Source organism: Copadichromis virginalis, linkage group LG15 (genome assembly GCF_057382275.1).
Source record: "Copadichromis virginalis isolate Kocher_CV1m ecotype Utaka linkage group LG15, C_Virginalis_male_GT1.1, whole genome shotgun sequence".
NCBI lineage: Eukaryota > Metazoa > Chordata > Actinopteri > Cichliformes > Cichlidae > Copadichromis > Copadichromis virginalis.
In genome coordinates, this window is record NC_140632.1 from 8231985 (window position 1) to 8259498 (window position 27514).

General features: G+C 39.6%; 1 protein-coding gene across 3 annotated transcripts; it reads left to right on the forward strand.

Moving 5' to 3' along the window:
- Nucleotides 1-628: 628 nt before the first annotated feature.
- hbs1l (HBS1-like translational GTPase) lies at nt 629-26037 on the forward strand. 3 transcript variants are annotated; one of them, XM_085431671.1, is made up of 18 exons: nt 672-1003; nt 1642-1710; nt 1938-2069; nt 2264-2515; nt 13972-14080; nt 14302-14507; nt 15343-15508; nt 16265-16382; nt 18533-18679; nt 19664-19738; nt 19847-19964; nt 21507-21575; nt 21692-21796; nt 22281-22371; nt 22605-22713; nt 22855-22955; nt 24761-24905; nt 24993-26037. In XM_085431671.1, the coding sequence occupies exons 1-18, from the start codon at nt 961-963 to the stop codon at nt 25002-25004; spliced, it is 2067 nt and encodes a 688-aa protein (XP_085287797.1). In that variant the 5' UTR covers nt 672-960; the 3' UTR covers nt 25005-26037. The 3 variants fall into 3 exon arrangements, with proteins under 3 accessions (XP_085287798.1, XP_085287797.1, XP_085287799.1); XM_085431673.1 differs by lacking the exon at nt 672-1003 and adding an exon at nt 1106-1181; XM_085431672.1 differs by lacking the exons at nt 13972-14080; nt 14302-14507; nt 15343-15508; ... (9 more) ...; nt 24761-24905; nt 24993-26037 and adding an exon at nt 2976-5469 and having other exon boundaries at nt 629-1003.
- Nucleotides 26038-27514: the final 1477 nt, after the last annotated feature.

A 27514-nucleotide genomic window follows, 5' to 3' on the forward strand; every position in this document is an offset into this window, starting at 1 on the left:
ACTCTGCTTCAGTGCAGCAAATATTTACAAGTATTGTTCCTGTTAAACATAAAAAATATATAATTCAAGCACAGCCTGAGAAACGAGCATCACCACATGTGAAGCCCAGCTCTGCAAATTTTTTTTCTTCTTTCTTTTTTTCAGCCATTGCTATAGGTGCCTGATGCCTGGTGGCAAAAAGACTATAGGGCTTAAAGGAAATGCTGCATCCCCCACCCTCTTCACACCATGGACACTTAACACCTGAGAAAATCTAACACTTTACAGACTGTATTTCATACCACCTCACACCTCTCTTATTTTCCTGTGATACTCTTATCTCCGTCAGACAGAGTCCTCTCCCAGCCATTCACTTTGTTTTAAAGAGTAATTTTATTATAACTTTTCCATTTTATGGGTTGTTTTCTCTTTCTTTGCGACATAATTTATTTTCTTTCTCTATTGTGGTTTGTGTTATTTCTTATTATTTACTGTTAAACTCGAAGTGTCGTGCAATGTTTCTTTTTTTTTATATATGGGGTGCAACTTATATTACTATTTTAGGCTTGCAGAACTTTACTCTGACGGATGCACAGAGTTGTAGCTGTAAATAAATCCAGTGTAATATAGGTCTGACAGCGTAAACGTTTTGAAACCCGTTGAGATCTTATGCCAACTACAAACGGAAGTTACGTCAGCGAAGAAAAAAACTTTTTATTATTATTTATTTTACTTTAATTATGCAGAAGCTCGGCGTCGATGAAATGACGTAATTACAACAAATACGTTTGTTTGTTTTTATTTTTGTGTGTGTTGTGGTTACATTTATGTATTTGCGTGACTGTCGAATCTATTGTGACCTGCCTGCTAAGGTAGGCTAGCTTCACACAGCAGCAACTGCAGGAGCTTCGCTGGGCAGTGGACACATGTCCGTGAACCGAATAACATAACAGTGGCGCCGAGAGAGGAGGCATAATCAACATGTCTCGTCATAGAAATGTTCGAGGTTACAACTACGATGAAGGTAGATGGCAAAAACGGTTCTCATTTAAATGCCGCGGCAAGGCGTCTAAGAGCTAAACCAGTTAGCTGTTTACAGCTAAGCTAAAGTTTACAGTTACTCAGTAGCTGTAGCGGCTAATGCTAGCTCGTTTAACTGGCAAGATCCCACTGTTGTCGTGTCACTTGGCACCTAGCGTATGGTAAATTGTCCCATAACGACAGTAATTACTAATACCCACGCAAACCCAACATTTTGGATTAATGTTATAGTAAAAAAAAATTTGATGTGAGGTGTGTGTAACTGCTAAATTTACTAATGTTTACTCAGGTTATTGCTAGCTACTTGCCTAGCTTGCTAACTATCCAGTGTTTTGTTTGTGCCAATAACACCAGATTCCTTACTTGCTCTTCTTTACATTCAAATCTCCCAATGTTGTAAATTTGCGGAATATATCTGTAAATAAAGCTTAGAGTTAAGCGATTAGAGGAAAATCTCCAGGTTTCTAGTGTGCAGTGGCATTCATAAAGTTGCTGACAAAGCAAAGTCACAGCTGGCATAAAGGGACTTTACTGCAATTGTGTATACGACTGTTTTTGTGAGGCACAACAAAATGAGCAAAGGTATCCATCTAAGTGTTGTTTTTTTCTTCTTTTTTTCAGACTTTGAAGATGATGACATGTATGGACAGTCTGTGGAGGATGACTACTGTTGCATTTCACCAGCAACAGGTTGGTTACCATTGATGCATAGTGAAGATGGAGCAGACTAATTTGAATCTGTCTGAAGTTAAGCATACACTGCATTTTCAAATAAATAACTTTTTTTCATTACACTCATTGATAACAATAGTTGCTTGCCTTTCCAGTTTAAGTTTGAAAATATGCAACATTAAGTAGACATCATATATGATAACGTATAATCTACTATTAAAATTAAATGGTTTTGGCTTATCTAGCAAATCAGTTCATCTACTCGCGTCAAGAAAGACATGCACCAAGGGAAGAGCCTTTAGAGGAGGAAGAATTTGAAGATGAGGCTGTCCCTGTGTCCTCTACTGTCAACCAGAATCTCAACCCTCTTGATCAAGGTAGTATTTTTGAGCACACAACTGCGTCTCAGAATATAAACATTTCTCAACTTGTTTTTTGTGTTTTTACAATTAAAGGTTCCATGCACCAGTTCATTTTGTCCTTTAAACTTTTGATGTCTTTTTTAAAATTTGTGCTTTTTGTATGGATCACAAATCTATTGTGTGTGTCCAACATTTGCTGTACTCTTTAGCCAAGCTGTATTCCTGTCTGGACCACATGCGGACTGTGCTGGGAGATGCAGTGCCGGACTCAGTCCTGACCCAGGCAGCCATAAAATGTGGATTTGACCCACAGAGGGCACTGGACGCAGTACTGTCTGAAGACACTAAAACTGCTCCAGTTACCAGAAGTACAGCTGAAGAGACTGGTACAGTAGAGCGAGCTAACCAGGACAAAGCGCCGCAACCACAAAGAACCAAACAAGAGGCTGTGGCTGACAAAGGTACACCTTGAGTGGGTCAAAATAAAATTGTTTTACTGATTAAAAACTGTTACCCCTGAGTGATTCAGTGTAGTAACACACCGGGAGGACGTTAATTTGTGGCATTTAAAGGGTTGTATAACAGATTTGGGTTTTCTGTGGAGTTTCATAGCTATGAAAAAAATTTTCTGTATAGGTGGGTGTTCCAAGATAAGTATTTCCCATTTCCTCCTCAAACGCAGTCAACATAGGTCACTGCTGCTAGTACTTCTATATAAATATGTGTCATTATTGGGTGTATGGAAGCCTAACAGCCAGTAGTGTTCTTTGTTGATTTCACACAAATTTGTATAGTGATACAAATGTTTAACAAAGTGCCTTCTTTCTGTCTTTTTTTTACTATATGATTGATTTGACTTCTGCTCTGTGGTCCCCCTCACCCCTCCTCTTCGACAACTGCACTTGGCTTTTGTAAGGTAAGGAGCCTGCTTGTCTTATTCTCACACAGACATGACGTCCAAGGCACATGAAGCCAACACACATGGGCACAAACATGCACATCCACATGTACCCGAACTAAAAGCACCCAGCTTATGTGACCTCTTATCTCAACCAAATGCCGGCAGCTGTGAAAAGCAGGATTTTAGCCTTAAAAACATTAGCCCAGGTGTTAGCAGTGGTGGTAGTCTGGCACAGCTCATCTCTGAGCACGAGCAAAAGAATAAGGGGTCAGTAGTAGCTGACACAAGGCAGGGCTTGGACGTTTCCTCATTCAACAAAGGACTAAACGCAACAACAACAGCATCCATTATGTCTAGTCAGAGTAGTATTTCACTGGGAGCTTTGGCATCTTTAAAGACGTTATCAGCATCACCGGCCTCTCCTCCCTCCATCCTTTCAGTTTCACTCAGTAGTCTATCGCTAAACAACCCCAAGACAGCAGCTGCAGGCTCTTCTATGGCTGCTCCTCCTGGATTTGGGAGTCTCAGCTCTGTTGTGCAGAAAAATCAGCAGTCTGTTGGGGTTGGAGGCAAAGCCATGCTGGGTGGTTCAAAGGGTAGCCCAACATTGGCCGATTTAATCCAGGAGCACTCAAATCGAAGCCCAGCTTTCAGTAACTCTCTCCTTACTCCTCAAAGCAGCATACCATCTGCAATGTTTCAGGGAATGGCTGCACCAGCACAAACACTATCCCTGTGCGAACTTGCTTCCCAGCACCAAAACAGAAAGAGTTCCCCTCAATCACAAAGCACTGAAAGACTAGCGAATGCTCTCTCCTCATCAAAAATAACTAGCATCACTCCCCCATGTCTGGCTGGCACTGTCTCATTGTCCCAGCTTGCCTCGCAGCATTACAGCAACAGTTTCTCAACTTCCCCCAAGCCTTTCAGCTCTGAATCTCCAGAAAATGCACTGAAGCAACCACCTGGTCTCTCTGAGCAGCTCTCTTTGTCACATATGGCGTCTGAACACAAAAGCAAAACCTCAACCACCTCAAATGGGTCACAGTGCTCCCTCACGTCGCTCTTTTCACCAGCAAAACCAGAGAAGACTGGCATGTCAGAAGAGAGTGCTAAAGAGGGTGGTGCCAAGTGTGAACTCGACCACAGACCATACCACCAAATCTTCAGACAACCTAAACCAGGTCACACTATTGATCTGACTTCACTGATGGCCCAGTCACATGGAGAAGGTCTCCATCAGCTTGAAAGTGACCTCCCATCACCCATGTCTCCAGCTGCTTTTGCATTGGGGTTGGATGTTTCCGTTTTTGCAAAACCATCAGTGTTTGCGATTACGCTGTCTGTTCAGACTAGCAGAAGACAAAAGAGGATGAAAAATGTACTGAAGGGAAAAATAAAAGGTCAGAGGAGAGGAAGTTATTACAAGGCCTTCCTCTCTCAGTCGCAGGAGAAATCCAAACAGCAGCTTCCCACACTTTTGCCGATTGTACCTTTCCGCTTCGACACCCCTTCGCCTGATGACATCGTCCGTGCTAATCAGCGGAAAGCTTTCACCAGGTAGCCACAAGGAAAGCGCTTAATTCAGTTGCATCTACCTTGGTGCTAACTTGACTTGCTTTGAATGAGAACCCCACTTCTATCAGGGCCCTTTTGCTCTTATCACTGAACTAAACCCAGAGATGCAGCACTCAGGGTTGCACTCATTTAAGGGGAGTAAAAGAACTTTTGGGTCCAACAAAATGACATGCTGACTCTGATCACTGGTTAAAAAAATAATAGAAAGAAGATTATTCAAGCATTTATGTATTTTTTTTTTTAAGTGAACACATACAGAACAAAGAGAAATGAATTCACTCTGGCAGCTTAACAATAATCTTAGCTAACCCAAACAAACCTTCAAAGAACAATTTAAGTATTTTAGGAACTTTTAGAAAGATCTTTGTTTCTTATTGCTGTAGTTAGCTTTCTCTCCTTCATTTTAAATGTAGTCTTATTTTTGTATGCTTCGAAGGCCAATGGCTTTTTAATTTTTTTATGATCACAGCAAAGAGAAAGTTCATGTATACTCTAGATGTGACTTTTTTCTGAGCTGCATGAACCCTCAAAAGACAAAAGAGGTTGACTTTGTTTGCAGGTGTGCTGCAGCTATTGGAATATGGATCAGTTAACCATTGTACTGGTTTACTGCTGCCTGTGTTTGAGATCATGGGTTTGACTTTTTGGTTTAGAGGACACCTGGAGATTTTCCCATGAGGGAAGAGGAACACATACGCATATGCGTACAGACACACAAAGACAAGCAAAATCTTTTAACTGTTAAATATTGAAAAACAGGTTTTTTTTGCATGAAAGCACTATATACTTTTACTGAATTAGTCAAAGTGAATGCGTTCATACTGTAGTAAAAGATTTTAATTTCGTTTTGTATACATGGGTTTAATTTACACTGGGTGTCTTCGCACACTGCCAAAGGTTAATTTGTCTGTTTCGAAATAAAGATGATTGACTTTATGTGCTCTGAGTGAACCTCTGTCTAGTCTTCTTCAGTTTTTGCGAATGTGCGTGTGTTAAACACGTTTTTTGGCTTGTTGTAAGGAACTAATCCTACCTAATGAATTTTAAAGTGCTCTATTTTAATGTATAATTGTATAGTAAACTGCCAGTATAGGACAATAAACAGTTGGTCATAGTGGTATCTTTACCAGTTAACAGAGCATTTGCCTGTTTTTAAAGAGACATTTTTATAAAGAAAACATTGTTTATCTGCAGTAAAGCTTCCATTTTTAAACGGTTATGCTAAAGTGTCTTGAGGCATTTCTGGTTTTGACACTCTTGTTTTTTACTCATTCATTGTTGTTTTAAGTGGGAATTCATGTTGGTAGAAGAGGAGTAAACGTCATGCAGGTGCAGAGAGTAAACTGGACCCCCGGGGTGTCTTCCAGAAAGGAGAGCCTGAGGGAGATGATAAATGATAAAGGACAGTTAGTGTTAACAATAGCAAGATAAACATTAGAGGTTAAACAGGTTTTTCAGTGTACAAAGCTTGCAGTCCTTGGAAAATGGTGTTTGGAAATAATTAGATGCCCTGGACGTGTTGTGGTCTGTTTTGTGTGAAAATGTGCAGGTCCAGAGTGTTTTTATAATGTTTTTTTTTTTCAGGGAATCAAGAGATGAACAAATTGTTATTAGCAAGTGGTTTTGTCCAGCAGCTATTTGTCCTTTTTTCTCAAGGGGAGCCGCTGTGTGGGTTTGTGCAGGAAGCTGCACTCTTGGAGAAAATGTCAAGCCAAGCACATGTCGACTCTGCACAGCAGCCGATAGACTGCTGTGCCTCTTATACACCACCTACGTAGGAAAATCTGATCAAGCCTCTCAACTTTCACAGCTTTCACAAAGGCTGTGACAGATCAAATCCTCTTTGTGTCTTTACAGGCTCTGCATTTCTTGCAAGGCATACATGTTGCACAAACTATGGTTTTGAAGTGGTGCCAACTCTGGAAAATACTATTGTTCTAACAAGTGGTCAAAAATAAGCAGATGCACTTGGACTTACATGCGTCAGTATTATGTCTTTTTTGTGGTGTGTGTTCTGTTAAAGGGCAAAATGGAAAATTTTGCATTCAGAACATTTGACCTCGGTGCTGTGGTTGAATGCAAGACAAATCCTAAATGTCTTTTTAAAAAAAAAACCAAAAAAAAAACCATGCAGCTGGCATGCACAGTAGTTCCTCAAATTTGTTAACAGCTACACTTTCCCAGGAGTTAACATGCTAGTCCTACTACTTCCTAATACCAATCGTGCAAATATATATACTGTACTAAGTAAACATGTTACACATTTAAACGTCCACATATTACTTATAAATAAAGAAATCTTTGTTAGGAATATTTGACTTACAAATCAAGGAATCTCTCTGTTCAGTATTTACTATGCAATCATTGTCACAAAATGTGATTTTGAATATGAAATTGTTTGGGTGAGTGGTTCTCATACTTTGCCTGAAAGCTGTTTAGCGGTTTCCAGTAGCTGAAAATCTTTGGAGGCACTCACTAGCTCTTTTTCTGTCCCAAATATCAGCTACTAATATGAGCTGAGACAGTAACTATAACTCTATTTTAAAGTATTGCCAGGGTCCAGGCTGTGGTAAGATTTTATAATTAGATTTTATTTGTGTCAGGTGGAGGCCTGTGTGTATGCAGGCACGTGCAACGAACAACCTAATTGCTTGTGGTCCTGTGTGTGTGTGTTTTTTTTTTTTTGTTTTTTTTTTTTTTCTTTTCCCCCCCCCCTCGCCAAGCAGTGGAGTTGCTGTCCAGGTAACAGAGTACTCTTCGATGCATAGGCCCATATCACCAAGCCTTAGACTACATCATTTTCTGATGTGCACATCTCAGAATTGTAACAGTAGACTTGACACAGACCTCAATAACTGTGATAGATCTGTGTGGTAATAATGTATGTTGCAAACCTAGTAAGTGGATTAGTAAGACTATAGCTCTGTAAAACACGATATAATAGGCTGTAATTATATCTCACTTCCTTATTTTGCTAATTTATAATTCTGCCAGTGTAAACAGTGTAAACATATAGTTTTTTTAAATTATACATGCGTAGACTCTGGTGCGTCTTTAGTCTTTCTATCTTCCTGCATTTCAGTAAATGTATCTTGATCACGATTTGATTTTTTTCAAGTCTGGCATTGACAGCTCAGTTTGACTCATGATGGCAGAGCAATGCAGACATACTAACTAGGGCTGTGCCATGTGGTATTGTTTTGTAATACAAGTATAATAGTAATTTATTTTTAAATTTAATGCCAGGCGTTTATGTTTCTTATTGCATCCAACCAGGGGACAAACTCGGGTATTTCTTAGAGCCACATGTGAGCTTTCGATTGAATATTTGAAAAGGAGCTGCTTCAACAACCCTCTAACAAAGAAGAGGGTTGTTGAGAAAGAAAGAAAACTGAAAGAAAACTATTCCAGCTAAAGGTGGAAGCAACAAATAAATGTGTTTCACCACTTGAGGCAGAAACAACCTGTCAAGTACAAGAAAGTTCTACAAAGGAAGAGATGCTAGCAGGGATGATTGTCCCAAATGTCAGCAAATGACTCCACCAAAAACTGCCTGAACACTTGCTAATTATGCTCCATACGACAGTAAGAGCAAACGGTGGATGGAAATTACTGATGTGGTTACACAGTGGAAAAGCAGGGCTTTAGGCAACTGGTTTAAAAGCGCAAACTGGGATACAACATCCCATGTAGAAAATATGGTTGAATTTGTTTGTGTAACAGTGCTGTGCAGCTCTTGCAGTGTGAGTTATTGTTAAAGTGTTAAGTGGTTATTTTCTACTTAAATGGTCCAGGGAAAAACCTGATAGGCTAGTTTTCTGCTTACAGTTGACTTATGCTGTGCCACTACAATTCTGTAATATCGTGATATAATTTTGAGACTATAACGTCCGCCCCTAATACTAACATGTCAGTATAAATCCAACAGCATTGCCCGCTATGGCCAGGCTTCAGTGCAATACATGGGATTGGACAGACTGTAGTATGCTTGGGCGACCTGCCTGGACATATCATTTGCCCAGACATATATTGGTAACATTCCCAAGCAACGCACCCAAGAAATCCATGCTATGTGTTGGGGGAAAAACTGGATAAAATGCCTTTCAGTGAAACAAACAGCAGTAGGGAAGTTTTTAGTCCCATCTAACTGCAGTTACCGTCAAACTACATGACCAAGTGCTTCTTTTCAAATTTTGATCTCATTTAGTTATTGCAGTTATTGTTTGCAGATGGGGAGTGTCATATAATAAATCCTTAACCCACTAATCGCCTTGCTTTAGCAGAATGCTACTTTTTATGCCAAATTCTGCTTAGCTGCATGCTTGTTTTCCATTCAGACATGCTCTAAATTTGCAAAAATTGGGATAAAATGTGGAAAATTTATGTCTAGAAGGTGTGTATTAATAATATAGCTGTTAGGCTCTTTCTATGGCAGAAAAGATTACAGTCGCCCCTGCTGTTGTTGTTGTTGGGGTTTTTTTTCATGTTGGCAAACAGTTCAGCCTTAAGTTGTGTGCAAACCCTTGCATATTATTCAGAGCATACACTTCTGTTTAACTGCTCATTAATACAAATATCTAATCAGCCAAACACATGTCATCAACTCAATGCATTTAGGTATGTAAACATGGTTAAGACAATGTGCTGAATTTCAAACTGAGCATGAGCAACTTGAAATAATCTCAGACTGGTTTCTTGAACATCAGTTTTATTTTAGCTCTAGTGGCCTCCGCAGTCAACAGATCTCACTCCAGTAGAGCACCTTTGGGATGTGGTGGATCGGGACATTCTCATCAAGGATGTTAGGATGTGGATTCAACAAATCTGCTGCAACTGTGTCACGCAAGCACCTCAATATGGACCAACATCTCTGAGGAATGTTTCCAGCACCATGTTGAATCTATGCCATTGAGAATTAAGTCAGTTCTGAAGAAAAAAGTGGGTCCAAACCAGGGTTAGCAAGGTGTACCTTGTAATAAAGTGTTGTTAAAACCATATTTAAGCAGCTTGTTATAAATGGTAAATTCAGATTTCTAGGCTCTCCCAATCACTATCAACTTTTGCTAAACTAAGACTTCTGTAGTTTTATTCTTAAAGCATTACATGTAGTGTATGACCCTTTGACCTTTTTTTTGGTGGTGGGAGGGTTGTTAAGTTGTGGTTTTGGGATAACTTAACAAATGTGCATGAAAAAAGAGTCACAGTTTCTTAAAGTAGTTAAGATTTGAAATGTTTCTCCAACTAATTTTATATGAAACACTGTAGCAGAAAAATAAGTCATCCAGTGGCAATTACTCTATAATGTAAAAGTGCAGAAAAAGGTCCTGTATGCATGAGCAACATACAGATGACAGAGATCTTAATGTGTGAATATAATTATGACTCAAAATGTAGGTTTGAACAGGAATAAGGTAAAAGCTCATGTACAGTAACCCTTGAGAATGTGAGTACTTGAGTCCAGCCACAGTACAGTGTGTCATTTCAAAACCTCACTATCGTTACTATCATTACCCTGCTTGATGCATGGTGCTGTTAAAGTTGGCATAGAGACTTGTTTATTTTTCCATGCGGGTCTTTTGGCGTTCTTTCTGCAGAAGGGGCAGATGTGCAGTCATGTCTGTCATTAAAGTTCACTTCTAGATTCCTCAAACAAGAAAGCACTGAACAATAATGTCACTTAAAATAGATTGACATAGTTATTTATTTCTCTTTTTTTTTTTAGACAACAGTGTAAACCACAGTGTACATTAAAGTTGTAGGTTGTCGTGCTGTAGGTCAGAGACAGTCTCTTTATAGACCTGTTTTGAACTATAAAAACACATTAGGTGAGAATTTCAAGTAGCTTCTGTGACTAAAGGTTAACTGCTGAGTAGGTGGAAGTCACAGAAGCAGATATATATATATATATATTTTATGAAATCTTCAATTGTGGTACTGACACTGTGGGTCTGTATGACTCATCGTGAAAGGGGTCAGATCCTACTCATAGCTTTTGCCTCCACCAGCAGTCTCTTTTTCATTCATGTTTCCATCTATTTTTCAAACATGAATGAAGTTTGACTCCCAGATTGTCTCATTGAGAATAGATCCACAAGTTTAGGGTAGAAGATGGACTAAATTTAAACCGAAGAACCCCATGGATTTTTATTCCAGCATTTATGGTTGAAATCGTGTAATTAACAATAGATTTAAACTGGTTTACATATATTCTTAATTACTAATTTCCCTTTTTTCGTTTTTTGTAACAATACAAATTAGAGATGAAACTGGCGCACATTCAGAAATGTTAGGTGACTCACTTCAAATATTCCCCTATTCCTCCCCACTCCCACCCCTGTCTCTCTTTAGATATTTTGATATAAAGTCGACACACCTTATATGTCTCGTAGGCTGTAGCGGCCTCAAGTGGTTGGTGTAGTCTTTGCCCCACCCCTCACCTTTTCTTTTGTCCGCACTGCGTTTCTGTGTTTGGACAGATAAGGGAGGGTTGATTTGCATATCCTGGGTGCACTCCCTTTATTCTGTCATGAATAAGATGACTCACTTACTCATTCAGTCACACTAAGGGTCCCCTATAATAGAGAAATCCTGGATAGAAGGATACCATGTGTTTACTTACCAGTCCAAACAAGGTAAAAGATCCTGCTCTGCGCCTCGGAGCTATATTGCGCCGAATCATTTTTCTCATGTTACCATCCTGTTTGGAAAAGTGTTGCAGTGTTTTGACAAAGCAACATGCACAGTTAATAAGGGGGTTGACATTTGCTTAAGAACTTGAAGGAGTACAGCAGAATGTTTGGTTTTTCTTTTTTCTTTTTGAAAAAACATTAAAAAAAAAAAAAAAAAAAGCAAAGAACCTGTCACATACTTTAGAGCATGATGTATTTTTTTAATCACAGTGTGTATTGGTAGATTCATTAGAGTTTCCCAGTTGTCCTATCATTCTTACTTGCTCTAACGAGGCAGTGTTAGCCTTGTTTCCAAAAACAGTTGTGACTCTTATGTGAAACATGAATAAGAATGAAATCAGTTGACCATAATTTGAACTACTGTCAAATTATATTAATCGATTGATTGAATGAAAAATGATCCTGGTCCAGAATCTGTATATACCATTTACAGCTGTGCAGCTAATCCAAATGCACAAACCCACCCCGTCTCTCTACCATCATGGTTGCTGGCCTGTTTTTTTTATATACAGACAGACTGTCAGTGGCTGTCTGTCAAGGACCCTGTCTCGGGGCCTGAAGCTCAGTATTGGTATTTGTAGATTTTACATTGTCCTCAGTACTTGGTATTCTGCATATAGACAGCAATAACATTGGGTAGGTGTACAATTTATAAAGCACTCCTGCACTACAATGCCACGCCCTTTATTGCTTAAAGATCAGAGCTATGAGGTTTACGGCCTTGCATATAGAGATTCCACTATATTTTTGATTTTATACACCAAAGAAAATGATATATAGTTTTATTTTGCACTGCTATCTCAACTATTTTGCTAACATTCATATTTTAAAAGGCAATAACATTTCCCAATTTGACCCTTAATGTTTTATCTTTGTACTAATTTCAATTAATATGTAGGTTTTTGGGTGATTTGCAATTGACTGGATTTTAGAGAGGGCTCCAACTCCTTTAGATACAGAATTGTAAGTGATTTTCAAGTTTTCAAGTGGCCTGATGTCCTGTTGACACAGGTGGTAGAAACCTCTGTGTCACTGAACAAGGACCAGAAAAGCCCCCAGCTGCACGAAGAACCAAAATTCCCCAGAGAGTACTTTTTCCATCTCATGTTGCTGCTTACTGCAGGACAGGTGAAACTGAAACAGTAGATTTCATATGACGGTGGTGTTTTTAAAATTGCTGTAATTTAATCGCAGCGGTGGTACTTTTTTGAACCTTTTTCTTTTGTCGATTAGATTTACCTGTCATTTCTTAAGTGTAGTTTTTCAGTTTTTATCTCAGTTGTTGCAAGCTCTGCTTTGGTTGTCCCCTTTTTCCACATTTAAGTAGATATGGATAAGTGTGTGGGAATCAACAGTATGCAAATGCCATTAACTTAAAAAGCCTCACTAGAGTGTGGTGAGCTGACTTGTGTTGCAATGTTTCTGAGTGAAAGGGACTTTTTCTCTAATGCAGAGCAAGTCATTCAGAGAGTGTTTGGTTAGAGAAAGTCCATTAATATTCTGTTGAATCGCACCTCTTTCCTCTCATTTTCCCTCAGGGTATTTTTTATGATGAACAAAAGGTATAAACATGCAAGGATTGACAGAGTTGTAGTGTTTTCATAAAATTCATGCTAAACAAAAGCTAGAAGATGAAGGTATATCCACTGTTTTATCACTCCAACACATTATAGAAATGCTGAAGGAATGCAGTGGGGGGTTGTGTGGGAGTTTATCCTATTTTGATACAACAAGGAAAGGAACATAAAATAAAGACTAATAGAAGTGGCAGTTTATTAGATCTTAGGCCCTTTTCACCTTGTAGCAGTTCAGGCTTTCTGTTGTGCATATATGGACATATTTTTTTAAATCAGTCGTGTGTGCGTGTGTGATAATGGATGCATTCACTTTCAGTGCTGCACTTGCTGAGGTGACACCTTTTCAAAAGATTCATTCTGCGAAATGCTGTGTCACACTGATCTATTTACGTGGAGACGGGAGGCAACGGCCACTTCTGAAATTAACCCTTTCTGAACCAGGATGTCACTGCCGCGCACAGACGCACAGTGTGTGCAGTAGGCTTGGCTGTGCAGCCCAGTCTAAATGAATCAGAAACGGGTTGATATGACTGGGACCGGTGGCCATTTGGGACTGGGATGACAAAGCAGTGACCTCAACAAGTCTCACTGCTGCATAATATGAACTAGCAATCAGATAGATATGAGGCTCAAAGTGCAACTTATTGCAATCTGCACTCTTACTGCTCTCAAGAATATGCCAACGTGCAACCATAACTAGTAAAATAGTCATTACCTGAATCTGTTGGACATCACTGATGTGTGCATGGTTGTTTTAGAGTGTTGTAAAACATTATCTTCAAGCAACTTAAAGGAGTCCAGACGCTTTTCTTTGCAATCTCCTTTGACTACGATGACCTGGATGACTGAGAACCTTCACAGACAAAACATTATCTACTTAATAACACAATAAATATTGACATTATTTCTCTGGACTGGTTAGACACATTGTGAATCTGAGGTTTGAAGCTGCTCCACTCACTTACTCTGATAATTGTTGAAAGATTGAATCTTAATGTCTTTTAGTTTAGCTAATATTTCTATATTAACCTTGATCTTAGTGCATGCCCAGAAAAGTCTAGATGTAAGCGACCACAGTGGAAAAAAAACAAACGGAAAAACTTTTTCTCCTTGGAGAAAGTGTGAGTCATGGAGGCCTTTGTTTGCCTTTTTGTGTCTCTTATTTTTCTCAGCTAAAAGCAGAGATGCTTCTCACAATAAACTGGACTCTGAAGTTTTACCAAAAGTGGCCCGCATGACCGTCTCTGGAAAGAAGCAGACTATGGGTTTTGATGTTCCAAGGTAACTTAACCCTTCCCCTGTTGTCATGTTCAGATTGTTCTCTTAAAACAGTAAAAAAAAAAAGTTATTTGACTGTGATTTAAGCCTTTAGCAAAATTGTGGTTTAATTTAAAGCAAAAGCTAAAGACTGATCTGTTTGGTTAGAAGGAGATTAGAGCTTGCGAGACATAATTTTCAGTTGTTGCAAAGAAGCGTATTCACACTTCAATTTCTCTTCTCAGTACAGGGGAGAACGGTGTTGTCGTCACAGCTACAGAAGCTGCCTCCAAACGCCCTGAGACTCCATCTAAAGGGTCCAATGGGGACGAGCCCGTGACCGGTCCCACCCTGAGCCGTTCATCTGGGAAGGCACGGCAGGCCATCAATATCAAAGCTGAGCTGGAGAAGAGACAAGGGGGCAAGCCTCTGTTAAATTTGGTAGTTATAGGTAGGCTGAATATACTAATATTAATGCTCCACCTTTATGAACTATTTTGTGCACCACTCAGTTAAATAGTACTTTAACATTTAACGCTTTGGGGTATTTTGAATGCATGCAAATCCAAGTTATACGTTAAAAGAAGAGAAAGATCAGCAGTCACAGTGCTTCAAAATTTGGGAGTATACCCAAAAGTATGCTGAGTGGGAGTTCCTTTTTTTTTTGTTTTTTTTAAATCGGGCACTTCTTGCAGAGTTGGTTTTTCCCCTCATATTCTAGAACCTGTGTTCAGTGCCTTGATATTTCGATTTACAGTTGGGCAGTTAATCATATTGAAGATCTCTTCTTGCTGCCCTTGTTTGGTTGGCTGTGCCTATGTCACCGTTGAATGTAGTAAATGAGTCGAGCTTCAGACCAGCTCAGTTGCTCAATCATTATTTCTCATTCTCAGTTACAGCAGAAAAAGTGACTTGGTAGTTTCAGAAGTGCAGATGATTCTAGTTTCCCACAGCCTATGAAACCTTTCGTTTTACCACGATACCCCCCCCCCCCCCGAACCTTCGATCCTTCTTCCCATTTCTTTCTACCCCCCTTGCCACTTGTGCAATTCTACTTATTTCCTTCTCCAATCTGTGGCTTCCCTTTGCTGTTTTATCATTTTCAGTCCTCCCACCTGTCTTATCATTCTTTGCACATTCTTCCTCTTTTCCTTATCTGTCTATCCCTCCCTCCATACCTCGTTAGAGTCCTTTAACACTCCCCGCCCTTAGAGCCTATTTTCTTTTTGAATGACTTTCTCCCTCAACTCGGCGCTATGATTACAGTGCTAGTCCTCTCTCTACAGGTCACGTGGATGCGGGTAAGAGCACACTGATGGGCCACCTGCTATATCTGCTCGGCAATGTCAACAAACGCACCATGCATAAGTACGAGCAGGAGTCGAAAAAGGCAGGAAAAGCCTCCTTCGCCTATGCTTGGGTTCTGGATGAAACGGGCGAGGAGAGAGACAGGTATATATTGACTATGAAAGTGCGCACAAAGTGAAAGATGCGTGCACAGTTATTACATAATAATCAGCAAATTTATATTTGCAGAGAAAATGTGCATTTATTGTTTTTAAGGACATATTTTTATTACATAACATTATATTTATTACTCCAAAAAATGTTTGCCTATATATGCATTCCAAGTTGAGGGTAAAATCAGATTTATTAGCTCACAGGTAACTACTGTTATGCTAAAAGATGTGAGATTCAACTTGGAATCTTTTTTTGCTCAAGCTTCTTTAGATTAGAAAAGCCTTGTTGAGTTATCGATGCAGTCGGTCAGTTTTGCTCTGGATGGATGAAAAGGGTTAATTTGTTACAAGAAAGCTGTTTTTCCTACGTGACATGGAATTTTTATTTCGTACAAAAGGCATTTATCATGGAAAAAAAAAATAGTGTTAAAAAATCTGTCCCTGCTTGCACTCTGTTGTTATTATCAGAGTGAAACGGAAGCGAAATACGGCAGAAACAGAAAGTGACATGGGTGGGAATCCATATTCAACTTATCACTAAGTTCTGAAGCAGATGCGTAATACTTACGAGCCTCGCCCACCAGACGTGCAGTTACACAGGAAATGACCAGGACTTTAAATCTGGATTCCCTTATAAGGCCTTCCAGACACTTTAGCACGCTATTAACATCTAGAATTTTCTCATATTCAAGTGTATCAAATGGTTAAAAAATGAATTGTTGGCTTTTCCCCCCTTTTTGTGCTTCAGAGGTGTTACAATGGATGTGGGCATGACAAAGTTTGAGACAAACTCTAAAGTGGTGACACTGATGGATGCACCAGGACACAAAGACTTCATCCCCAACATGATCACAGGAGCTGCACAGGTATAACATGAAAAGCTCTTCACACAGCCTGATCAGTGCATGTAAATCAAGGCTGTGAGTGAGATGTTGCTAGATGTTGGTGGGCTGCGCATTTACAGTTTACGAATGATCGAAATGGACGTGCCTGATGAAATTTAAGTGCTGCAAAAATACAAAATCAGACCTCATAAGAAGAGGTTACAGATGAATATGAATGAGTGTAAGTAACGAAGTTAGAAAGCTACATCTATGTACAGGTTAGTAATCAGAAACTGAAAAGTGGCTTGAATGCATCTATAATTTATGAGATGAATAATAAATATAATGTAATAATAATGAAGGGGATACAGTTTGAAAAATACCTATTTCAGTAACCTATGTGCTCAGTAACCTATTTCTGAAAAATAGATTGCTGTTTATCGAATCTTCTGCTGTACTCTACTCAATCCATTGGTTAGCTGCAAATATGACTCAACCATTTAAACAATTCTAACCGATCCTAAAACATTTTTCTGACTTTGAAAACTTCTCGATTAAAATGGCCGCTTTCCCTCCTTCCGCACCCTGACATCTTGAAATAACTTCGGTGGTTTTGGGTGTTGGTATCGCAAGGTGTTTTTGCAGGCATGGGTGTGCTTGTCTGTGTCTGCTTTGGGGAGCTCGTGTAATTTCTCTTTTACCATATGACTGTCCTCACATTTACCTCTTCATGTAGTGACTAAGGAGTTTCTGCTGTAAGCAAATCAAGGTGACAGTGTGTCATGTACTTAGGAGGATATTTTCAATGTATTTTCTCCAGTAGAACATGAATTTCTAAGTCAAAATGAATAGAAAGCCACCTGCTTATACTTGTATATAGTATAAAAGTATAAAATATTTTGTCATGAAACACTTGGGGCATTCATTATGACCAATGTCAGTAATAGGGTTTCCCCTGTCAGTCAGCTGATTTAATTATTTTTATTTAATGTGCTTTAGCTATAAATTTGGCTTTCAGGGCATGCTCTCTTTGCAATTTCTTTCTTGTCTCTTCAACTTTTGACTGTTTTTCTTTTTGCATAAGATACTGTGCCATTTTTACTTAGTTTACTAAAGTTTAGAGGAGAGCATCCAGTTGCTGTGACGCATGTATTCAGTGCAGTATCTTAACGCTGGCCTACACTCGACATGAATTGTCCAAACTGTAATGTAGAACATGGCTTCATTTAATGTTAAAACAAAGAAATGGTAACACAGGAGGAGGCACGGCTAGAAGATGAGCCAGCAGGCAAAAATCTAAATTTTCACACAGTGTAAGTAACTCAGCACTCACCTATCCCAGTGGTGACATTAAAAGGTTTACACAACATGCATTCATGCAGTTCTCTAAAGTGATTTTCTCAGGAAGTGCATATAAACATCAAGGGTTAAGTCTGTGCACTTTTGCTACTGAATCTTTGATACATCCCTTGATATACATGCTCAAAACTGATTACAGGAAAAAAAATGTGGTGAACAAAAACAAGATTTTGGCTTTAGATTGTGATGCGTGGAGTGGGTGGAAAGCTGATGTAATTGCAGTTTTTCACAGGTTAAATGTGTTTTCCAACACTGAGAAATTTCCTGGGCCTATGTTTTGATGCTGTAAAAACTCAAAAAATGCTGAAAGAAAAAATAACAACAGAAAGTAAAAAACGGAAAATTTCATTCTTTCACTAACTTGGAAAATATTCATTGCGTGACGATAAAATTTTACATGCGATAATCAAATATTCTAAAAATAATTGTACTAAACCCCCCATCAGTGCTCTGTTCTGTATTGGCTCCCTGCTTCTCACTTTCCATGTGTGTTTTTTGTGTATGTGGAAGGGCAGGGAGGGATCAGAGAAGAGCCATGACTCCAAATATAAATTACTACAAGCAACAACAAAAAGAGCCCCTAAGACTTGAGGGTAGTTTATGCACAATATATAAGCAGGACCTGTTCTGAAAGCATCAGTGCTGCTCATGTTAAAATCTGATTGCATTGCAAATGCTTTCTAAATGTGGAAACATTAGCAGTGGTTTATAAAGTTACAAACAGAATATGTTTTGGAAAATTTACAGTGTGTGGTTTTTATTTTTAAGTCTGCCTCTGCAGAAACGTATGCATGCCAATCTCAACACCCCTTCGCCTTACTCTCTCTCTCCAGGCTGATGTGGCGGTGCTCGTGGTGGATGCCAGCAGAGGAGAGTTTGAGGCGGGCTTCGAGGCTGGTGGTCAGACCAGAGAGCATGCCTTGCTGGTGCGTTCGCTGGGTGTCACTCAGCTGGCTGTAGCTGTCAACAAGATGGACCAGGTCAGACCTTCTGCACTAAAACGAAGCACTGTGGAGGCATTTTTAAGACCAACTGTTTTTTACAGCTGAACAATATGAGTGGCAGTCTGTTTGTTTTAAACAAATAAGCACACAGTCCTGCAGGTATGTTTAAAAATTAACGTTGAAAAGAATCTTCAGCTTGTCCACCGTTGGGTGAATCCAGCAAATCCTGCTAAGGTATCTTTTTTCTTTGTTGCAAAAGGTGTGTCCAGAATCTCCCTTTTCTGTTCAAGAACAACATTGTGGAGAAGTTCAGATTATAGGAAACGATAAGGGAAAGAGCAGGCCTGTTGTGTATAGATGGACAAATCAAAGAGTCGATTGGTCAGAATAACTGCAGAAGCACGGTCATCATTGCTGTAGTTACCAGGAAACTCGAAGTTAGTGTCATGACTATAATTATTTTGCAGTTTTGAAGATCATTGTGAAAGTTGACACTGCACATTTCAGTGCAACTAAAAAATCTAATCTATCAAGAAAAGGCCTGGTAACAGGCCTCGTAGATTGAAATATGGTGGTGTGATGTTCAGTAAGCATTACATGCAAATATATTTAAAGAAATGTAATATCTGGCATCTGAAGGAATTTTAGAAAAGTGGGTTGATATTTTAGCCTGTCACTGTTGTACTAGTACTGCCCAGCTTCAGCTTCAGGTGGTATATCTACCCTGTGAGACTGCGGGTGTACTTGGTTGACACCATATGCAGGACTGCATAGACAGCACTGCAGTCTAAAAGAAGTTAAATTTTTATATATATACACACCTTCTGAATGTTGAAGACCTTAACAGGAGAGAATAAGGCCTTAAGAAACTGTGTGTATGTGTGTGAGATTGTGTTTTTGTTTTTGTTTCCTATAATCACTGGCATGTTGGTGACACATTTCCATATCAAAGCAGTGCTGAAGGGGAAACTCTGTTTCTTTGTGTTTTTCCTTTTTCCTGTATGTTCGTTTACACATCAGGTAAACTGGCAACAGGAGCGCTTCCAAGAAATCATCTTGAAACTTGGCCATTTTCTCAAGCAGGCAGGATTCAAGGTGAGCTGGCACGAAGTCTGAGGACATAGCTCTGCATCTGTATAATATTTTGGCTGTGAGTAAATATTTGCTCTCTCTCTTTGATTCCGTGTTTATCTGCTTTTCCAGGAGTCTGATGTTTTCTACATCCCCACCAGCGGCCTGTCAGGAGAAAACCTTGCCACCAGGAGCTCAGTGTCACAGCTCACCTCTTGGTACTCTGGGCCGAGCCTGCTGGAGCAGATTGGTAATACACTGTGGCACGTCTCGAGCTGCCGAAAGCGCTTATTACCTTTTGACTCAAGCTACATTTTCACTCTCTACTTTTCTAAATGTGTGATCTGACGTGATGAGTCACGAGTTTTGTTTCCTAAGAAGGTTGACTGCACTACCTATGCCCAGCTATAGTTATAGAGCAGGATTAAATATTTCAAAAGCTTTATATAAATTGGAACATAAGTCAGTAGACTAAACTCTTGATGTAGCTGTCTTTATGTAAATCTAAATATATTGCCGTTTCTCTTAAATCTGTTAAATTCTGGAGTGCCTGTGTGTTTGCAGCACTTATATTTTTGTCAAAAGAAGTTCACCCCTTTGCAGTTCTGCTCTCACTGTTCTTGAAGGTATGCAGAAAGAAGAATTAGTCATATGTAGATCATCAAGTTTGACAGCTTGAAATTCATCTTGCTGTTAACTAATGCAAGGAAAACCCTATAATCACATTAAGAGCTGCAGGTATTTACTGTAAGTTGTTTATTTCCATATGCCTCAGTCACACAGGTCTATAGAGTGGTCCTGTGAGCCACAGGGAACAATCTGTTTTACCCAACCGGTTGGCCAATAGTTGCTAGAAGTTGCTAGGTGCCTTACTAAAACCCCCTTCTAATTGCTTTGAATGCTTTGATTGCTAAGAGATTGCCACGCTTGCCCATAATTTGCATGGAAGACGCAGACTCAAGTACTCCCACCTACACCGACTGTGGAGACTGTTTGTCTTTGAATTAAAAGCTGTGCCTTCCTGCTGCACTAACTTTTACTTTGACTGTGAATCTTTTCTGTTCCTGGTTTTCATCACTTTTTTAACTTATATATCACTTGGTGTTTGGTTTGCGAATGGTTGCAGGCAAGTTGACATCTTCCATGCAAACTATAGGCAAGAGTGGCAATCTGCCAGCAGCCGGAGATAAAAGGTTTATAGTGTAGTGGTGGTTCATTAAACTTACAAGTGAAAGATCTCTGGTTCAGTCCCGGGAAGGTCAGCTGGTGTGAGCTGAAAGTTTCTTTTTTCTTTAAACAATAAAATTGACTAAATATTTGATTACATTTATTATATTTAATTATTGAATGACTCAAACTTCCTTTCTTTGGGTTGGCATGAGTGTTAAAACACCAGATGGAAAACCTAAGACGCTTCGCAGCATCGAATTAGGTTTAATGATTTTAGCACTGAATGTGGATAATCTAACCAGCTTTACACGATGCAGCTGCAGCAGTGTGTTTTTGTGCAACCTTTTTTCTTGAAATGAAAGCTACAGAATCCATGCATTCTGACTGTAAGCTTGCTGCAATAGACGTGACTTACTTGAAAATGATTCACGTAACACCGCCTGACATGTGAAGTTTAGCTTCCATAGAACTGACATCTATTTCAAAACATTCAACATCCAGTCTCAGTCTGCTTACAGAGAACATGATTCACCGCCAATGGTCACTGGACAGCTCATGTTATTTACCAGCATTTTACCGCTACTTATTGTTTACTTCCTCTTTGTTTTTTTCCCCTCTGAAGATGCTTTCAAGGCCCCTCAGAGGTCTGTAGACAAACCTTTCAGATTGTGCGTCTCCGATGTCTTTAAAGGTAACGTTAAATATGGAAATGGGCCCTTGATGTCTATTTTCTTAATGTCTGTTTTCATTTCTCCAATTTGTGTTTGATTGCTGAGATTTTGCTGACGTTGGATTTTCTCTTCCCAGACCAGGGTTCAGGCTTCTGTGTTACAGGAAAGATCGAGGCTGGTTATATTCAAACTGGAGACAAAATACTGGCAATGCCTCCAAATGAAACCTGCACTGTCAAAGGTATGCACTCATGTGCTTTTTTTCCTCCCCTCCCGGTCTTTGTTAAATGAAATGTCATCAGGGTGGGCTGAAAAATAAAAACCTTATATGGCTCGGTTTTTAGTATCTGTACTAAAAACTATCAAATGAGACCTCAATTATTTTTTATCTCAAAGTCTGTTAGTCATGGTTTGACATTAATACAACAAAGCATCACTCAACACCCACTGCACAGGTGGAAAGTTTATTTTTGGCAGCCATATAGTGAATTTCTGTAAACCTGAAGGGAAACAGATTGATAGCATCTCACAAAAACAATAGTTTGATATTAATAAGAAGTAGAAAAACACGCGTACATTATGCAAAATCACAAAGAAAACAAATGTAAGCCTGATGTCTGCTTACATGTGGACCTTTTTTGTGTGCATCTGCTGGTGTGGATGAGTGGTAAACACTGCCACCTTAAGGCAAGTTGGGGAACAACACTGTGCTCTTTGCACTGCAGGAATTACTCTACACGATGAGGCTCTGGACTGGGCTGCAGCAGGAGACCACGTCAGCCTGACACTCACTGGCATGGACATCATTAAGATCAAGTAAAGAATTAATTGCTAAGGATGTGTTAATATAAAACTGAATGAGTATTTTTAAATATTTCTTAACAACGGAAATTTATAATTTATATTTTGCAGTACATATAAGTATTGAGGTCTGGTTTACAGTGTTTTGATTAAATACAGACTTCGTTTATTTTGCTTGTAGGGTGTTTTTTTTAAATTTTTTATTGTACTTTATTTTTCAAACATATTTTCTGGCTGCTTCCTTCCAGTATGGGCTGTGTGTTCTGTGATCCCAAAGAACCTATTCGAGTTTGCACTCGATTCAGAGCTCGAGTCCTCATTTTCAATATCGAGATCCCCATCACACAAGGCTTTCCAGTAAGTGCCAACAAAGCTCTGCTTTTACACACCTAAACAATTCTGCCAAGATTTTAGTGATGACAATTGCATAATTATGTTATGTGAAACGACTCTTTGCACAGTGCTTTAACTTTAGAAATGTGTGCACGCTTGGTGTAGGTACTGTTGCACTACCAGACAGTCAGCGAACCGGCCACCATAAGGAAGTTAATTAGTGTTCTACACAAGAGCAGCGGCGAGGTCCTGAAGAAGAAACCAAAGTGAGTTTGGAAAAGGATTTATCATCATTTTCTATCCAATTATGCACGCCAGCATTTTTGTTTCTGTTTATTGTGTTGTTAGGAGTGTTTTTTATTATTTGCTTTGTTTATGGTAGCGCTGAAGCTTTTCTCTGAACTTGGAAACAATGAATAGCCTTCAAAATAAAATGTTCAAGGTACTGCCTTCCAGCGCCTTAATGTCAATGTGTGGGAAGTGTGGTTAGTTAAGTAGGACATTTCTTTTTCCTAAACAAAACTTTACACGAACAGTAGTTTGGATATTTACTGTAGATGCACATACACTGCTCAAAAAAAAAAAAGATCATCACAACATAACACGAAGCATCATTTTTAGCTGCTTTGGCGTAAATGAAAGTGAGAAGTGTTCAACTGGAGCGGAAACGACAAAACTGCCCCCAGAAAGGAGGTTTTGCAGGTGGTGGCCATAGATCATTGCTCTTGCCTGACCCCTCATGACTGATTTTTTTTTTTTCTTTTTTTCTTTTAGTTGTGCCTCATGCTAGCTCGCCCAGGTTGGCACAGTCTCAATAGTGTGGAGGAGATGCTAGGCAACGGGCAGTTTTACAAAGAAGGCTGGACAGGCCGTTGAAAGGCCTTAACCCAGCAGAAAGTCTGGTATGAGGGGGAACAGGAGGAGGAGCGCTGCCAGAGTCCTAAAAAAACTCATGTGCAGTTTTTTTTATCACAGACTCCATGAAGGTGGCATGGAGGGCATCCTGTAGTGGGACCTATGCTCATAGCTCTGTTGCCTCTCCAGTGCACCTGTTGTCATTTTCATTTATGCCAGAGCAGATGGAATTGATGCAAAATGGTTTATGCTTCCTAACATCTGGACGTTGAGTTTTCAGTGCGAGAAACATTTCACCAATCATCCAAGTGACTTCTTTTGTCTCAGCTGACAGCAGGATTCCCCAACTTTATTAAGTCGACTTGTACCACAAGCCATCACATATAAATCAGTATTTAAGGTTTGATTCTCATCATCCACTGGAGCACAAACTGGGTGTTATCAGGATGCTACTACACAGAGCGAACACAATCCCCAGAGACACTGTGCAAAGCGAAGCAGACGAACATCATATCAAAAAGCCCAGAGTAAATGTGGTTATCCCAGCTGGACATTTGACAAAACTGGGAAAGGCTTTCAAAGCCCACCACAAGGATCAGGCTCCCAGCTGCAAACTGAGGAATATAGTGTACGCTGTTAACTGCCAGGAGGATTGCTGTGTGTATATATATATATCAGGGAAAACAAGTCCTAAGCAGACCTACAGGCCAGTGGACATTGTTTCAATGATGAGCATGTACACATCCTGGACAGGGGCGAACGCTGGTTTGAGCGGGGAGTCAAAGAGGCCATTTACGTGAAAAGGAGCCATCTCTGAATCGAGGAGGCGGCCTAAGGGTACATATTTCACCATCTTACAATGCTGTGATCGCAGCCATTCCCCAACTCTCTGTGATTAATACCGGTGGCTATTGGTCAGTGGTCATGACAATTTGCATATTAATGATCATGAAACTGACCTCATGGCCCATTGTTAGTCATTATTAGTCAGTAGTTCTACTTTCAGTCATTATGCAAATATGCTGTTTATGATGTTGGGAAACCTGAAGTCAGCCGAGACTGAAGAAGTCAGTCAGATGAGTGACAAAACATTTCTCCACTGAAAATGCCACCACAAGATGGCATCATATTAACCCCTTTTTCGCCATAAAGTCAACTTCTTGTTAGAATATTCAAATTCATGTCATGCTGCTTCTTGCGTGTCTCTTCTGTTGAGGTGTTTGAGTAAGGGCATGAATGCCGTCGTGGAGATCCAGACCCAGAGGCCCGTGTCATTAGAGCTGTACAAAGACTATAAGGAGCTGGGCCGCTTCATGCTGCGATATGTTGGCTCCACCATCGCCGCGGGGGTTGTCACTGAGGTAATGAGTTGGATCCTGTGGCAAAATAGTCCCACTTCCCCCGTTTAATAAAGTACTCTTACGCCATTTAATTTTTCTTTCCTGCAGATCAAAGAATGAAGACCATTTCCGCCGACACAGAGCCAGCTAGCCTGACCTTGCTCTGGAGACTGCATGCAGCCAGAGACAAAATGCAATTCAGAGACATCAAAGAAACGCCGCTCATGGAGTCAGAGCGTCTTATTCATCCATCCATTTATCCAATCAGTGTAGCAGCTACTCCACCTGTCTGCCCTGAACATCACTAACTGCACAGATACCAAGTGTGTGGCAAGATGTCACAAAATAAACTCCCAATGCATCCGCCAGCTCTCACATCTCAACTCTGTGTTGCTGAGCGTCCTCCTCAGTCATACAGGCGCACTACCCAGCTCCTGCTCACTCCACCTTTATCTGTCAGTAAAGCCTGTTGCTCTTAAATTGATTCCACTTGATTAAACCAATGTTTTCTTTAGACTCTGAAAGACCGATCCTACCCTGCAGAGCATCTCACAGTGATGGGTTTAACTATGTTCTTTTTGAAGGAGCTGTAATAAATCGGATAACACTGACTTTTATTTAAGGAGTGAAAGAACAAGTCCATGTTTTTCCCCTCTCTGCTTCTATGCATGAGGGGTCAGCACTGGGTTTACACTGCCCCGTTTTCCTTGATGAGGCTTTTCTAATCAAAACTAAAATTAACTATTGTAACTAATGTTACGTTATGTGGGACTCTAAAGGGCAAAATAGTATCTTTTTTTTTAAAACTAGAACTATTTTTATTTTATTTTAATTTCAATAACCGAAGGGATGAAGTTTAATGCATTCAAATGTTTACTCTAACCAGGGTGGAGTAGTTTAAGAACAAAAAAGTGAAAATTATCATTTCTACTTGGAGAAGGCATTTCTCATTTATGGTGAAACAATAATAGAGTTATTACTGATTTTCTTCTGCAAATCAGCAGAAAGATGTTGTTTGAAGACCTGGTTTGATTTCCCTCTTTATTTCTTTTTCTTTTTTTAAACAAAGGCTCATCTGAGTGCAGTTTGGGGTTCAAAGAGTTGTATCATTTCTGTGCAAAAAAAGAAAGAAGAAAAAATGAACATGACATCAGCAACTTGTGGTTTGAGTTTTGATTTCTGCATCTGAGAAAATCCTTTCATCTAGTGACTCTTCGTTATTATAATCCCATAAGCCAAGAAAAACAAACCTTTCTGGAAGGGCCATCTTCAGTAAAAGTGTTGCATGTGAAGTTGAACAAAGCTTGGCTTTTGTCCTGACAGTCTCACAGCTAGACTGTAAATGCCGGCTTAATAATGTGAAATAATTTTACAAAATGCTCACAATTGTGACCCCCACACACTTTTTTTTTTTTTTAAAGCTCTGACGCATGTTGACGAACAACCTACTCATTGTCACCTCTAATTGCGCACAATTTAGGGTGAGAGTTCAATGAGAGTTAAGTTTCCATTCTCTTTTTCTCTTTGGAAAAAACAAATATAGTGGTTGTTTTTTTGCGTAGGTGCTAATGTGACGTTCCCAAAGAGCTGCTGCTTTGGATATTTTCTCTATCAGGCCATCCTTTGTAAGCCCTGGAGATCAGCAGTTTCTGGAATACTCAAACCAGCATGTCTGGCACCAACAATCATGCCCCATTTAAAGTCACTTAAATCCCTTTTCTTCCCCATCCTGATGCTCAGTTAACTTCAGCAGATTGTTTTGATCATGTCTACATGAGTAACTGTACAAGGTGATGCTACTGGATGATTGGATACTTACATTAATATAAATGAATGTACATAAATATTATAATGAACTACATAGGTGTAAACTGTATATGTATGCTTTGGGATTTAACTTCATGGATCTAGTGTCCATGTCAGTAAGTGATCTTTAAGTCATTCACAGGCCTCAGGAAGAAATCCTGCACTAGTGAGCAACTCAGCGTGAAAGTTGCTTAGTTGCCACAGGATGTTAGTGGTCATTACGCAGACACGCTACTCACCTTACAGGAAAATATATGTGCTGCAAAAAAAAACCAACAAAAAAAAAAAAAAACCAGGAGTAGGAAAACGATGAGAACTTTGGTTAGTGGTATGAGTTTTTTGGCTCATATCATAATAGTGAATCACGTTCTCTGTAAGTGGATGAGTAATGTGATGGCTTCGTGGGCAGTCACCTTTGAATCAGCACTTCCTCAAGGAGTTGTGTACACAAATACAGTTGAAAGCACTTTAGGTGCTGTAAATTATGTTAATGTTTTTTGTTTTTGTTTAAAAAAACACAGTTATATCTTTTCATTGAGGTTCAGATATTAGCAGTGTTGGATTACAACCATGTACACATTGTACAGTCACAGAAATATAGCCACAGTTATAAAGGTGCAAAAATGTCCGTCTGTAAGGCAAAATAGCAGAGACATCTCTTCTCCAGGTATCACTAAACTCACCGTTTGGACTTGGCGGCTGACTGTGAACCAACACATTTCCTTTTGCTTTGCTATTTGCGAGTAGGGTCATGCTTTAGAGCTACGCAAGCTGATGAATGACCTCTTTTTAGTTTCAAAGAGACATGAAGGGTATTTCCCAAA